The sequence below is a fragment of the Micropterus salmoides genome, unplaced genomic scaffold (assembly GCF_014851395.1).
Source record: "Micropterus salmoides isolate LMB-PRFRI ecotype aquatic unplaced genomic scaffold, ASM1485139v1 Ms_hic_scaffold_3, whole genome shotgun sequence".
NCBI classification, from domain to species: Eukaryota; Metazoa; Chordata; class Actinopteri; order Centrarchiformes; family Centrarchidae; genus Micropterus; species Micropterus salmoides.
In genome coordinates this window covers 28011630-28027298 of record NW_024042261.1, presented here as the reverse complement: position 1 = coordinate 28027298, position 15669 = coordinate 28011630, and the positions used below count along the sequence as shown (strand labels likewise).

Sequence of the window (15669 nt, the reverse complement as noted above, 5' to 3'; positions counted from 1 at the left end):
TGTCCACCCGATGCACCCCTCCCCCTAAGTCTTGAACATTTTTCAAATATTTGTTGACTGTTCAACTACTTTTCTGTAATTGTTTTTTCTCAGCACAAAGTTTAAATTTTATGTTCCACACTGACAAGAATCACATTCTGGTGGATAAATACTTACTGATTTTGTTCTTTTTTCCCCTTAATGTTGACTTAAAAGCAGGCAAATGTAGATGCACTAAGACGAAATATACTTGAATCAGTCTATAATGTAATCGCAGTGTGTAAATTGTCTGAAGAATGTAATATGGAGTCCATTCTTTCTGCAAAATGGAAATTTACATTGTTGATACTTGTATGTACAGCTCATAATAATTTACTTGAACATTTTTGAAAACATGTCTTTTAGTCATAGTACTTATAGAGTATATAGAGTATTTTTATATTGTCATATTCAGTTGTGGAAGAAGTATTCAGATCTTTTACTTGTAAAAGTAGTAAAACCACAGTAGAAATACTGTTACAAGTAAAAGTCTTGAATTCAAGTATTAGCATCAAAATCAAGAAGCAAAAGTAAAAGTACTCATTATGCAGAATGGCCCATGTCAGAATAATAAATATTATTGAATTATAATAAATGCATTATTACATAAGCATCACTAATATTGAATGGTGGGGCTCATTTTTACTACTTAATTCTGTAATAGTACTTCATCATTTATTAACTTTGTTTTTGAATACTGGTTATAACTTGCATTAATCTGAGTCTGGAGTAAAACGTGCAGTAAAAAGTACAAGTTTCGCTCTGAAACTGGACTGGAAGTATGAAGCAAGTAAAATACAAGTAGGCCTACTGGAGTAGATGTATTAGTTACATTCCACCACTTTGCTACGTTTATTTGAGTGACTGAATACTTCTTCCATCACTAGAAGAATAAACTGATTCCTAATGCGCTGCAAAGCCCATCAATTTTCCCTCTTAACCGTTTTACTTTGAAGGCCACCTTGCTTAACTTCCTGTGTCATCGCGGCTGCCTGCGTCTGACTTGACTGGCTGCAAATCATCACCGGGGAGACGTCACGGCTCTGAACGATCGCCCTCTTCTCCTCGTCTCTCCGTCAAGGCTGCAATCAGAGACATCTACAGGGCATCTGAACTACTGACAGCCTACCAGGTTAGGACCAGTTTGTTGTCCTGAAATAAGAAGCAGAAACCGATGAATGCAGCAGATAGTCTATATAAAGCTCAAACCAGTTTGTATTTAATAGGTCACACTACAAATATAAAAATTATTATTAGGGGACAGTCGGTCGGTGTGGTGAGTGAAACAGGATGCCATGCCGGGTCAGTGTTGGCAGCTTTGGTTGTTGACACTGTGTTGACACAGCACCGGTTTGCGGGTTCATGTCACATTTGACGTACAGAGGGGAAGGATGCCACGGCTGAAAATATCAAGCCCTCACTGGTACATAGTATTTTGACATCCTAGCCTGGAAGTATTAACTTTACTCCAGCACAAACATGCGTTGTGTAACACGTGTTTATCTGCTCCCCCACCTATCAGAACCAGTAGCCCGAGGAATTTGAAGCCCCAACATAACCTGTTTGCACTGTAACCTTTCTGTAAATAGTCCTGTGTGTCCATGACATGGCGAAAACAAAAGGCAATCCAAGATATGTGTTTACTGCCATCTAGTGTCCAAAATATGTCACCACATGCTCTGAATCTAAGGACACAGTTTCTTTAAAAAAAAAAAAGGAAAAGTAATTGAAACTAATGAAAAAATGGGCCAGGACGAAATTAGATTCGGAAAATGTTTTATTTTGTAAATGGGTTAGCACTCAGACTGTACACAACAGATATTTTCTGAGTTTGACCCAATAAAACCAAAAGGAGCGTCCAGAGGCGAGGGAGCAAGGTGGTCAGGTAACAGCAGTGGAGTACAAGCTTGTCGTTTTTGTTATATACTTCACTTCTCTTGACATTACATCTATTATCTAAAGCTTTAAAAAAAAAAAAGTTTAATCGCCTGTCTCAGGTGGACCACCTTGCTTCCTGCCAATGGTGTCCTGAACTTGTCAAACAGTCGCTCTTGGTGAGTGATTTTTGTACAAAAAGACAAAAACTAAAAAAAGAAATTCAAAGACCACATTACAGAACACTTGAATAAAAACTGGGGTTGGGGGGTAGAGAAATAAAAACAATGTGTTGTAATTCCAGAATAAGTCCCAAAGGTAACACTTATTAAATCAATATGAGAATTATTTCCCCCTCAAACAAACATGGGCACGTCTATCTGCCTTGTAGTTACACGTTATGAAGTACTGACTGAATTCATGCCAAGGCTCAAAACACCTTCCTTCACTATAGCTGGCAATATATAGTGCTGTGACCAGAGACGGACAGATTTATACACTACACGTGTTATAATGACCACATTAGTCCATTTATCATACTTTTCTTCTAATAATACAATATATTAAATAAAAAGAATAGGCTAAATCTCTCACGACAAAGCTATGCAGATTATCATAGAAACTGATGACAAGACAATCTATTGACACACAGGCACAGTGCACAAGCTTGCAGGCAGGAAATGGAAAATAAATCTTTGTAGTTTTTAAATAGTACAAAAAGGCTTTTTTATTTATTTTTTGCTTCAAAAGCACAACTCAAAGCACAAAGCCAGACCTTTGATCTGCTTTAATGTGAGGAAGAAACAATAGCTATCATAGTTGTTGCCCCCCAAACAAATACGTGGCGTATATATTTAGCGCAAGATCATAAGACATTCGCTTGATTCGCGGTTCTTCAACCCTTGGCTGAGAATCAGCAGTTCTGCTGGCATTTTTTTGTCTTTCTGTGAACATTTGTGTTTACGAGTTGCCTCTTTTAATTAAACGCATTTTTATTAATATTTTTAACTAACACTGTGGTAAGGCAGTGACAGACTGAATACATTTGATCATAAAATAGGCCAAATCTGATCTGATCATGCACACTGTCGATGTGATTCTCTGTTAGTCTCTTTTCCCCTGCAGCTGGCTGTGGGTTAATCCTGTATTTTTATAACCATAGCAAATATGGTTATAATATTGAACTCGGGCCTATGTTTAATCAATGCCAGCGTATCTGTGAGAGATGACACATCTCTGTAACAGACAAAGTGAAACCATAAACCTTGCAAACAAAACTTTACAACCACTTGCAGGTCAGACATGCAGAACAAGCTATTTAATGAGACTAGCCCACAAATTAAAGAGTCAAAACAAAAAAATTCAAACAGTTTCACATTTGAACAGTTGAACATGAAAATAAGAAAAATAATTTTTTTATATATATATATATATATATAGTCAGGTTTTTTTTCTCCTCCATTTCTCATATTAATCCAAGATTTGTGCACAATTGCAATTCAAACTATAAGCACAACAAAAAGTCGAGTCTAATTTCATATTTTACCAAGTGATCATTGTAATAAGAGATTCTTCTTTAATTGTCCTGACTAGTTAAATAAAATAACAATAAAAAAATAAAATAAATCTCTTATGACCTAATGATAAACTCCTTGGGTGTAGTAAACATTTCATGAATGAAACCAGAAATTAACGTGTGTTGTTTTCAATATGTAGTTAAGGGCACTGGAAATCAAAACTCCTTCAGTGTTTCTCGCTCGTTGCTGCTGCAAAAATGTTTTGGATTAGGCTGGGGTTTCCCCAGCCCATCATGCTTTGCTCTCGGTGGTATTTGTCTGTATGACACTGTTGTGTTCTGCAGCGATTGCCGTCAGGGTGTTTGAAAATTCTGCCTCTTCCAGCTTCCCTTTCTCATCAGAAAAAATCTTCCTGCAATGGGAAAAAGGAGAAAGTGCAATATTAGAAATCTGGTGGTCTCTGGCAAGAACACAAAAATTCTCAGCAGACAGACACTTTGGTTGAACACAGTTTTAACCATTTATTCTCAATAACATCTTCACCCAATATGTAAGAAGACACTGCATGTTTTTAGGTCTTTTTACATATTTCTTCACCACCTTGACAACAGTCAGATAAAATTAAACAAACAGAAAATGACAGCCACATAATTCATCCTGCATCGACTAGCCTTCCTGATCTAAAACAAAAAGTGTTTAGCAGATATTATCTATTAATCAGTTTAGTTCTACTTCAAAGACACTATGATGGCACAGTAAATGAGCCCTGGGCTTGTGCTATCTGATATCCATGTTCATCTTAAAGCCGTGAAGCACAGTATCTAGATCCTGCCTGCAGTTCCTCTCCTCTCTTCTGCAGTTCAGAGCAGGAAAACACCACCGTCTAGTCTCTGTTCTCTTTGGTAGAGCTGCAGAGTTGGGGAGCATTAAAGCAACATTCAGAGGTAAACAATTACTGCCTGAGACAAAACATTGTCATTAAAATAAACCCCCTTTCAGACATGGAACACGTAACGTTCATCTATCTGTTAAAGTGATAGTGTTTTGTCATTCAGACACACACAGGTGTGTGTTGCAGCTTTGTTCAGATGTGGCAGGGCTGCCACAATGCTTGTGCGATATTGCCATCTGGTGCACAAGAGGGAGTAGTGGCATCGTTGAAAGTAATGATATCAACAGGCTGCATCAGTGATTGATTTTAAAACGTATTTTCCACTTGATGCCTTAATTAATGACCCTCAAGAGCAAGAGGAATACTCATCCCCCAATAAATCTTCTCATTTTCATCATTTATTAGAGAATCCTCTCGTCTATTTTACAATGTCAATATGTCAAGTTGGGACAGTCTGACAGACAAATGGATTCCCATTTGTCTGTCAGACTGTCAGAAGTGTTTTGCTGGATATTCCTTCTTTCATGCAAGCAGTTTGGCACAAATGTCACCTACCGCAGGGGGAAAGCTTCTTTTTTAGACTGAGGCGAAAAGTCTCAACATATTGGTTCGTTTATAGTGTTTCCTGTAGGGCTGACCCCGAATAGTCGAAGATTCAGAGCCTCATTCAACTATCAATCTCACAGTCGAAGCTTCGCAGCAAAACAAGAATCATGCCATTTTGGCGATATGGGGGTGCTCAGTGTTTGATTTTACATAGAACCGCCAAGCGGGAAGCTTTCGGTCTGCAATATGAAGCCGATCCCTGAAACCAGCAGGGGGCGACTCTTCTAGTTGCAAAAAGAAGTCCAGCTCCATTAGAAATAATGGGAAAATGACCCTACTTCTCAGCTGAATAATTACCCCAGTAAACACTTTCCTGATGAGTTTATGGTCTCAGTCACTAGTTTCAAGTCTTCTTCAACACAGCATGATTCATTTAGTAAATTATGGTCCCATATATTTTAAAATAGACCACAAAGCAGAGTATGTTTCAGGGCGGGATTATCTATGATTGACAAGTCGTTACCATGGGGACCTGTCAATCAGGCTAGAGCCAACTCGTACCCTCTGCACTGTGTGAATATAACCAGCACCATTGAAAAAGCTTATTGGAGTTGGCTGTTCACTTTCTCTGGTGAGTACATTTAGTTTTAAGACTGTCGCTAGACAAAGTTATCAGCCCAGTTAAAATGACAGTTAACGTGAGTTACAGTTGCACCTAGCTAAGCAAGCTAGCTAGCTCTACACACAGCCTTTAGCTCCGCCGTATCGTCACTTCCGGGCACTTCCTGGTTGCAAAAACTCAACACGGTGGCGCCCTTTCGGCCAAACTCGAGGCTTTAAAACGGCAGTCCACAAACCAACAAGTTACGTCACGATGACTACGTCCATTTCTTATATACAGTCTATGAGAACCGCCAGTTTTCTCCCAATAAGTTAATATACAGCCTATTACAATATACATTTCAACATTTAATACTGTAAATAAACATGTAAAAAGAATAAAACTTTCAATAAATGTCTTTAAAGTGAGCAAATACATCCAACATTGTAACGCTAACCCTGGGGCGTCAATGCGCATGTGTAGGCGTAGCGTGTATATGTGAAGTGGCAGAAGAGTAATGCTTGCTGAAGAGACCGAACCCCAGCTTCACTGGTGTTGTGCTGAGTTGTCCGCACCTCGCGGGACTTTCGGATAATTTATCACCGTTGATGAACCACACAAAGAATATTTTGTTTTTAAATAGCCGGCTACTTGAAATAGAACCACGAGGAACCGTGACGTACATGCAGTTGTCGGCAGCACTGAATGCAGGTCTTCAAAAAGCTTCAAAGCGGTAGCTTTAAAGTGGAGCTACCGTATGTGTTATAAAGTGATTTATAAATATTTTCTATGTGCATAAGAGGGGATAATAAAGTGATACATTTGTTACATGAATTTAATAAATTCAAATTTATTAAACTGTGCTTTCACATCCTTTGCTCAAAAAGAACTAGTTTGTTTTGCCCGACCACATTAGAAGGCAAATGTGTGTGTATACCTGATCTGAAGGTAAGGTTAAAAGCCGGCTATAGAAGGAATGAAAAGAGATAATCATATAAATATCAGGATAAATGCGCTCATCTTCATACATTCTGGAAGGTATTTAAAGAGGCGCACACATTTGTAAACACAAAGTGACAAATGGTGAAAATGAAAGCACTTGAGAGAGAGAAGTTCAAACCTTGTTTACTTTCTCATCTCTACACACCTGGCCAATGAGCGTGTAAAATGATTGTAAATGTCGCATTATAAGTTTGGTTTGTAGGAAAGATGGGAGTGGGAGTTTCTGAAGCTTTTCAACAATCTGACAAGCAGTTCTGATGAAGCATACTGGCAGCTTTGATCTGACAGCATTTAATTCAGACTTGTGTCGTGCTGGACGTTTTATAGAAAAGTAAATAGATTTATCTAACAAGGTTCATGTCTGAAAGGGGCTTAACTATTCTTTGTGGTGAATGTTGCAAAGTAGAGACCCCACAATGGAGAAATGTTACACACAAGCGTAAAAAACAAACATCACGCATCTATCACAATCCACAACATCTTACTAATAATTATCCCAATGTCATTACCACAGTTTACCATTACAATATTTCATATTGTGTGGTCAATGGCAAGATGCAGTGGTGAATGAATGGGCATACAAGTTGCACACACACACTCACACACACAGAAACCTCTAGAGGGAGCCGTACTCATCGTTGACAGGAGCAGTCTTGGCCAGAGTCTCTGATGCCTCCAGAACTGGGCCTGAGGGGGGGAGGTCTGCTCCATCTCCATTGGTCAGAGAGGGGGCAGAGGGCGGACTCTCTAAGCTAATAAGGTCTGCGGGTGGCAGGGAGGGTATTTCTGTCCCGTTTGTCAGCTCGAACTCTAAATTTGCAATTTTGGGCCCCACGTTGGGGGTTAGAAAATCATACGTGTCGGACGCCGATGTGAGGAGATCATTTGAGACTGGTGCCTCAAGACCAGTGGGGGCAGGAGTAGAAGAAATATCTTTAACAGGTAGAGGGGTTGGGACATCTGCAACTAGAGGAGCAGATTCTTCAGCATCCAGGACTTTAAGAGCCCCGTGGATCACGGAAGGAGAGCTGGTTGCAGCATCTTTGGCAGTGGGAGTGTTACTATCAAAAGTTTGGTCAGCAGGTTTATTATTAGTGTCAAAGGCAGTAAGGCTAAACCCGCAGGGATCTGGGGCCGTTGTATTTGAATCAGGGTCTGGTTTTGGAGGGGCAGTTTGTGCTGGAGTCTCGGTGTCTAAGGCTACAGTGTGTGGCTGTATAGGAAGCTTGCTGACTGGTGGCTTCGGTGCAGGTTTCTTGGTGTCGAGAGTGGGAGAGGACGATGAGGAAGACGCAGCCAGGGGAGATACGGGGGGGCTACCTTTAGCATTCAGAGCGGCGAGTTTAGGAGAGTGTCTGCGCTTTGGTGGTATCGGTGTCCCGGATTTTTGAGCTTTAGTCCATTCAGGGGTACATGGAGGAGTGGTTATTTTCTCCTGTTCTTCTGGGGGGTTACTTCCTCTTTGTTCTACTAATGGGGCCATTTTAGCTTCGACGGCAGAGGTGGTGATGAGGGGAGTCGGTGGGGCGGTGTTCGACTCTGGAGTCGGAGCCGGAACAAGGGTAGGTGAGGGCTCTGAGGGGTCATTGGCAGGGGTAGACAGGCTACAAGTGAGGGTAGTGGTCTCGCTAGAGGGGCTGTCCTGAGCAGGGTCAATTGTTGCAGTGGCTGTGTCAGAGTTGGTGGCTATGGAGGAGAGCGTGTCCAGTGCCAGAGCAGCAGTGAAAGCCGCCAGCCTGAGAGAGCAGGGAGAGAACAGAGACACACAGACTAGACACCAGGGTGACTGTGACAGAGGAAGGGTGGCCCCGACGAGAGCATGCAGGGGGATTAGTTGGCTTTAGAAATTCACACAAACATAGACAACGCAACTAAAAAACAGCAAATATTAAGCCTAGTGAGAAAAAGAAATGAAGAAAAAGAGGGCGTCATGCTGTGAGTGAACATTAAAGGATACATCCCATACACACACCAACATGGAGTACACTGACTAGGAAAACTAATATACTTAAAAAAAAGCACCAGTCTTCCTGCAGAAAACTACAGCATCACGCAGAACCACCTATAAGGGTTAAACAGTACCAGTGACAGTCTCATACTGTATAATCTATTTTTTACAGACTGCTGATATGAGAGATGGCTTGCTGAAGTTGTCAAATGGCTTCATATGACTTGACCACACTCAAGAGGACAAAAGCCTTTCCATGTCTTTAACTGGTATTGCTTCAACCTTCATATAATGAGACAAAATCTCCAAAGGCTGGAGAAGAAACACAAAGTGCAGTAATCCCTCAGAAAGGGAATATAAACAGAAAAGCAACACAGTTCAGTGGACTCCACTCAAGAATGATCTGAACTTTTCAAAAGATTTCAAGGGTCAAATTTTGTCCTGTTGAATAAGATAATTATTCTTTGAAGTGGAGTGCAATGTACAACAGCTAAATAAACTTGAGCGGTAAAAAGGCTGTGTGCTGTTTGTCAGTGTGTACTCACTCTGGCTCTGTGAGAGGTGTGGTTTCATTGGGTTCTGTCGGCCCTGCTGCGTTATGGTTGGCTGTGCACTCATCCTCTGTTTTGACTTCCACTATTGGCTCTTTGGACTCATCTTTCCTGTAGGATACAGAGACAAATATCTTGGTAAAATGGCAACAGATTATCTCGTTGAACAGTTACTATGTCTGCCACAATGAGCAGTAAGAAGAGCAGTAGACAGTGAATAGGTCAGACTGAATAGATTATCTTTTCAACTCAGTCACAGTCTGAATATTCCATTCGGACAACTCGCGAAGAAGTACTTCAGTGAACAAAGCAACTTCCCACTCAGATTGATTCAAAACAGCCTTTTTGTGCACGAGAGTATTTGTTCAATGCTTCACTTAAACCCAGCATCCTTCATATTTTCACTGAAAGAGAAATCCACTCTAAAAATGTAATCTCATTTATGGGCCTATGTTATTGATCTGTGTATTGTTCCTGTGGATACTGCCTGAGTGGACCATAATGCACTGCTGTCACAAGACGGTTTTTTTTAATGGAAAAAATTAAACCATAAAAACTTCAGCTAAAATGTCAGTCCCCAAAATGCCAGTAGATGAGGTAGACTTAGGCAAAATGTAAACAACTAAAAGTTAACTTGATCTAAAAAAAAATGCCTGGAAGACATTTAATTGATCACACATAACAGAGCCAAGAGCATCACAGGGTTTTTACTTCAAGTCACAAATCTACCAAAAATCATTTACTTTTAGTCATTCTTCTTCAGAACTGGAAATATTTTGACTTCCACAAACATGGCACCTCCCAGGTCAAAGGAAGCAATGCCACCAACGTCCGTCATTCATTTTATTCACTACTGCTACTGCTTGTAGCTTTTGCCAGCCTTGTTTGAGGGTGGGGAAGTTATGTGACTTTTCAACTTAATGAAGTCACTCTACAGATTGCACCTGGCTTAGAACTATATTGCTGCTGCTGATCAGATCGTATTGTGATCACAATGCATTCTGAGTGCATTTACACATTCCATTAACATGTATTTCTTCATCCAGATCGCATGATAATGCCAGGTGTAAACAGGTATGAGGGTATCTTATCCCTAAGCAAAGTCTAGTGATTTTCTTGCTGGTTATGTAGTATTGCAGTTTGGGATGCATGTGGGTAGTAGTTTAGCACCTAGCTTTGTGCTTTCTCCTCTCTCACGTTTCTCCCTCTGTCGATTCAGCAGGTATTTCCGCCTCCAGAGCTGTAGAGTCTGACTCTGTGGGTGCAAGCCACCTGCTGCCCCCATGTCCCTGCTCGACATCCACAGCTACTAATATCATTATTATTATTAGTGTTATCTTTATTATTTTCATTGATTATATTATTAGGATAACTATTATTTTACATCCTGTGAAACCTGCATTGTGCTACTGAGTGTACTCTTTCCTCTTAAGTTAAAAAAAGAATATTGGGTCCTACAGTGTAACTGGAATTGAATTTTAATCTGGCCATGGGTCACTGTATAAAAGACTGTTAAACTGCATGTAATTGTTCTCACTAATACTCACATGAAGGCTGCCTTGCCCTCCTCCAAGTTGTGTCCTTTGGTCCCTGTGCCTGATTTGCCACAGAGGCACATGATGAGGCCACATTTGTTGACAAAGTAACAGGTGACATCCACAGCCAGCAGCAGGAGTACAAATGCTACTACAAGAATCCCTGCCCAGAGCATGATGCCCATGGAGAGCGCTGCCTCATCACCCAAATCTGCCAAACAATAGACAAGAGAGGGAGAGTGCTGAACAACTGTAGCGTGACACAGTTTTATAGAAAGAGCCATGAACTACTGAAAAAAGTGCTGCTATGCTACTGTAACCACAAAACCATAAAACAGAAACAACTCACCTGCAATGAGCACTGATACGTTCTAGTTGTCTCAGCATGAATTTAGATGCAGTGTGATGCGTTTGTGTGGACTGCTGTCTGACTTGTGTTCAATTATTTATAACTTCATTATAAATATGAGGTGTGTTGAGAAACTGATTTGCAAATGGTGCCCTTAAAAATATATTCAACCCATTTATTTGGTATTAGAAAGAAAAGCAAACCAAAGCTTACACTGCATTGCTAGTTACCCAGGACATTTGTGAACATAATGAGCGTGAAGCTTTTCTAAATATCACAAAAAGCTATATGTCCTCACTGATTGTGTGAAGTCCATTTTAATTATAGCTGATGACTGCAGAACTCTCTAAAATATCCTCTCTGTAGATAAATGTAACTCTTTAGATACCAATAATTAACAAGTAATTGAAATCTGCTAGAGAATAAAATGCAGCTGAGTAAAGCACCCTCCAATATAAATGTATAAAAACAGGTGTTTTTTGAATATTTGATAGACATTTCATGCATGAGAAGTATGTGAACATTTGTCTTAGTAATCCGCACAAAAATAAGTTTCCTTTTTCCGTATACAGCTTGTCGAACTGTGCCAATATTATCATTACAAACACTTTTCAGTTAGGCGTTTGTTTTCCATAATATAAACGTTAAGGTTACAAACATTTACAGTACATATCCATAATTTTGTGAGCAATTAGAGAATATAATACAGTGTTTATGTAAACGGACAAGCCCAGCACTCAGCCTTCATTTTGTTCTAAGAGCTATTTTTTTTAATATAAACTCATTTAAATTCCACTATTGGTCATTGCTGTAAACTGGCACTCCTCTGTTGTCTAGTACTGATGACTAGCTGTGCTAATGCTGAGCAAATCTGGGAGGAGGAGGATTTCGACTGCCTTTGGTTCAACCTGTCTGGTCTGTTCTGAAGTTACACAGCACCCTTTTCTCACCCATAACAGAAACATGTCTGTCATGGACAAAGTCTGTTTTAAGGAGTGAAAGTGTCCAGAGAGACAGCCAGGCCAGAGAAAGGCAAGCTCTCCTCTACAGTTATGGTGTGAATTCCCCCACGAAAAACTATGAGAGCAGGAGTACAGTGATGAGGGACAAGATGAGTGATGCCAAAGTGCATGTCACAGATGAACAGCCCTGAGTGGCTGAGGCAGGGGACAGCACAACCCCCCGACCACACCAAAATGCACACAGGTCGTGACGAAAATGTTCACGTGGTCCACCACACCAATATCCACGATCAGGCAAGAGAGCAGGAACATTGAGGGGATAAGAAGAGAATAAAGGAGGGGGGGGGGGGGGGATGAAGGGAAACAAAGAGGAAAAAAAGAGAAGGGTGGGGAAAACAGAGGAAGAGAGAAAGTGAAAATGTGTCAGGTCTGAAAACCAAAAGTGAAAGAAATTGTATTGGGGGTGGAAAAAAATACAGCAACACATCAAAGCAAAAGCACAGCACAAAGTGGAAAACTACACCGTGTTGGCTAGATGGTGACTCAGTGGTGGGTGAGTGGGAAATGCTTTAGATTGGAAAATGAATTAGAACAGAAGTGAGAGGAAGACATAATGGTCTGTTACGATGTATCAGCAAAGCACTCGGCAGTGTCTAGCAACTAAAGGGAATCTGACAAGCTGTGTGGGTTTCGTACGGTTGGTAAAAACCTTCAGCTGCTGTTAAGACCTCAAGGTACAAGTTAATCAGTGGTTATCAACGGTCAATTTAAAGGCTGCTTCCACACAGGGATAAACTATCCACTCTAGCTGCTATTTTAACAGTAAACAAAGCTAAAGAAAAACTACATTCATTCAGAGGAAATCATTTCATCCTCTGTGGAAAGAGCCTGTCCCAGTTCTGCAAGCGCAAACTCAAGCTCATTTAGCAAGGGTTGTCAAAACTTTAAAGTGAAAAAATTCAGCCGGAAAATCATTCCTGGCTCGCCACCATCCAGGAAATCTACTTTTTTTCTGTAGATTTATTTAGTTGTCATTCACCTTTCAGAGAGTTAAAAATAGGACGTGACGCTCTGATTTTGAGCTTTGAGTTTGGCTCCTCAGTTTTCTGGCTGTTTAGTTCCAGCTTAGTGTGAGTGACCTGAGGGAGGGTACCTGGGATGGCATCTGGCTCTGTGGACGTCCTGAAGGACATGGTTGCTGGCGGGGACTTGCCCTTCTGATTCTCTGCCACCACATAGACATTGTATTCTGTGTCCCACTCCAACCCACTGAGAACCACATACTCGCTGCCGCTGGGCATCCGGATTTCTGGTTTCCAATCTGGTGCCTCTAGCTACGGACACACAGAGAGAGATATACAAGACATGCATTTAGGGCACTAATCTAGATGTTTTTTTTCTTGAACAAAAGATTAACTGTTTGGTCCATAAAACTATAATATAATATAATAATAAAAAATGTCCCTCATTTCACTCTCTGTGACATCACTGTGACGTCTTCAAATTGCTTTTTATTTTGTCCAAGCAACAGTTTACTATGATGCAAGACAAACACCAGACAACTCATTTGAGAAGCTTGAGTCATTAAAATGTTGGCCATTTTTGCATGAAAACTGGTTAATTGAAGAATCGATAATTAAAATAGTTGCTAATTCACCGTGTCGCTCAGGTAATTGATGAATCAACTATTTGTTTCAGCTCTACATGCATTAACATGAAGGATTAAAACAACAGAATTAAAACTAGAATTAATTTTTACATTAATTAATTTTTTTTTTAAGATGTCAGAACTATGGCATGTCATCAAAAATTGTAAATTGGGCCTGCACTGACTTTTATTGTGTTCACTAATGATTAATCTGCCAATTAAATTCTCGATTAACTGGTTTATTGTTGAATATATGTAAAATGTCAGACATATAGTGAGAAAAACCACAACATTTTCCCCAAAACCCAAAGATCAGTTTACTACCATAAAAAAACATATATATAAAAATTGAGAGTCTAGAACAAGATCATTTTTGACATTTTACTTAATAAATTACTTGAATGATTGCTCAATTATCAAAGAAGTTGCATTAGTTGACACAGACTAATCATTTCTGCTCTAATCAGCATACTCACTGGTTTATAGCGGATGAGGTAATGTAAAATGGGCGAGCCGCCATCGTCCTGCTTGATCCAGCTGACTTTGAGGGAGTTGCCTTTGGGTTGAAGTGCCCCTTCGAGTTTAGGAGGATTGGGATTCCCTACAGGCACACAAGAGCAAGATAGAGGTTATTTAAAGGCTCATTTAAGGGGAGAACTAGAGGATTATTTTAGTGGGAACAGATTGTCAGTTCACCAGTACCTTTTAAAAATTGTAGAGCAAAGAAAACCAAAACCTTGATTAGAAAATAAACTCTGACATTTGGAACTGGCCTCTTTGTTGTTGTCCTTTTAAATCACTTGCCCTTCCTGAATCGCTCGCCTCAAGATGGTATGTCTCAAGTCAGACTAATTACCAAATGACACACAGCCACATGCTTATCTGATTCAGTCAGAGTTGCTGGGTGACATTCAATCGGTATAAAATTGCTGACTGACATTCCCCCAGTGTCACACAAAGCTTCAGGGGAAAGGGTTATTTCTCACTGACTGAAATGTTTACGTAGGATTTGCATTTCACAGCAAAATAAATGGGTTTGCCTGTAAAGATAAGCACTAGGTGAAATGTTTGTGCAGTACAACTTACCTGAAAAGCACTAAACTGATTTTCATTAAACACTCAATATATAACACACAACAATAACTTCCTACAGAAATGTATCAGATTGCATCTGTAAAACGGCAGATTTATTTATCTATTTGCTAGTTCTTTATATGCATTGCAGACAAAGTGTCTGATTGTGCTTCTTTGACCTGTGGAGTTCCTCAAGGGTCAGTCCTGGGACCGGACTTATTCTCCCTTTAGGGCACATTATCTATCAGTTTGGCAACTTTTGTCTTAATAAGCTCAGTGCCTGAATGTCTCCTTGTTTTCTGCAGTTAGCCTACATTACAACAAAACTGAAGCACCGGTCTTTGCTGCAAATCAGACTTTTGGAATTTCACATCAGCATCACTATTTGTTCCTAACTAAAACAGATTTGGTTTCAAATCTGGGAGTCAATTTTGATTCACAATTGAATTTTTACTAAGAGACTCAGATCTCAATTTATCCCTATTTGCCCTCATCTTTACACATTTTTGGCTTGTCTTTAATTTAAATATGTACTCAAATGCTTTTTGTCTTCTTTTTTGTGCAATTGTAAAGCACTTTGGACCCCCGGGTTAAACTACTATATAAATAAAGTATTAATTACTTATTGACAGACAGACAAGAAGAAAGATGTGCATAGTGGTTAGTGTTAATAATCTGACTCATAATATTGCTTGCTTTCAACACCCTGGTTAAAACCTGTCCAAGTTAGTTGATTGTGCTTTTAATGTATGGAATTCAGTCTAAGGTTAAACATGATAAACAATATGGAGGATGCAATGCACATAGTAGCTTTTGCTCTCAGCATGAATTCTAAGAATTCTTGTTTGAGAACCAGAGCAAACTGCTGGTAGGCACAGCTTTTTTGTAGGTAGGTGGGGTAGACATTGATTATGATTCCCCTTTGATTAGAGGAAACTGTGTTTATTACACACTTGATTTATAGAAACATCCTATACGGAGGAGAGGTAGCATCCCTTTCGGCAGTGGGCTATCAATACTATAAGAGAGATGCTGATATTAAACACTCCTGACTGTTATATATTAACTTGAAAACAGCTCTGGCTCTCTCTCATTTATCCTGCTGAGGCTAAATGTCTACATGGCTGATTAATAGGAGTGAGGTAAACGTG

The 15669-nt window shown here is 39.9% G+C and overlaps 1 protein-coding gene and 1 long non-coding RNA gene across 10 annotated transcripts in view; one reads left to right on the top strand and one right to left on the bottom strand.

Moving 5' to 3' along the window:
- Positions 1–10478, top strand: part of LOC119883486 — a 46005-nt gene extending 35527 nt beyond the window's left edge. Inside the window, exons 3-4 of one of the 2 annotated variants that reach the window (XR_005440654.1) lie at positions 975–1150; positions 10170–10478. This is a non-coding gene — a long non-coding RNA (uncharacterized LOC119883486). Of the gene's footprint in view, positions 1–974; positions 1282–10169 lie in introns of those variants that run through there. The other variant, XR_005440655.1, reaches the window with a different exon arrangement.
- ncam1b (neural cell adhesion molecule 1b) overlaps positions 1778–15669 on the bottom strand; it is an 82519-nt gene continuing 68627 nt past the window's right edge. For 3 of the 8 annotated variants that reach the window (XM_038694130.1, XM_038694131.1, XM_038694132.1), the window contains 6 exons: positions 13921–14045; positions 12950–13130; positions 10498–10696; positions 8945–9061; positions 7084–8187; positions 1778–3822 (listed from right to left, as the gene is read on the bottom strand). In XM_038694130.1, coding sequence (XP_038550058.1) covers positions 3702–3822; positions 7084–8187; positions 8945–9061; positions 10498–10696; positions 12950–13130; positions 13921–14045 — 1847 coding nt within the window. In that variant the 3' untranslated portion in view covers positions 1778–3701. Of the gene's footprint in view, positions 3823–7053; positions 8188–8944; positions 9062–10497; positions 10697–10983; positions 11992–12949; positions 13131–13920; positions 14046–15669 lie in introns of those variants that run through there. The other 5 variants (XM_038694137.1, XM_038694138.1, XM_038694133.1 and 2 more) reach the window with 4 other exon arrangements.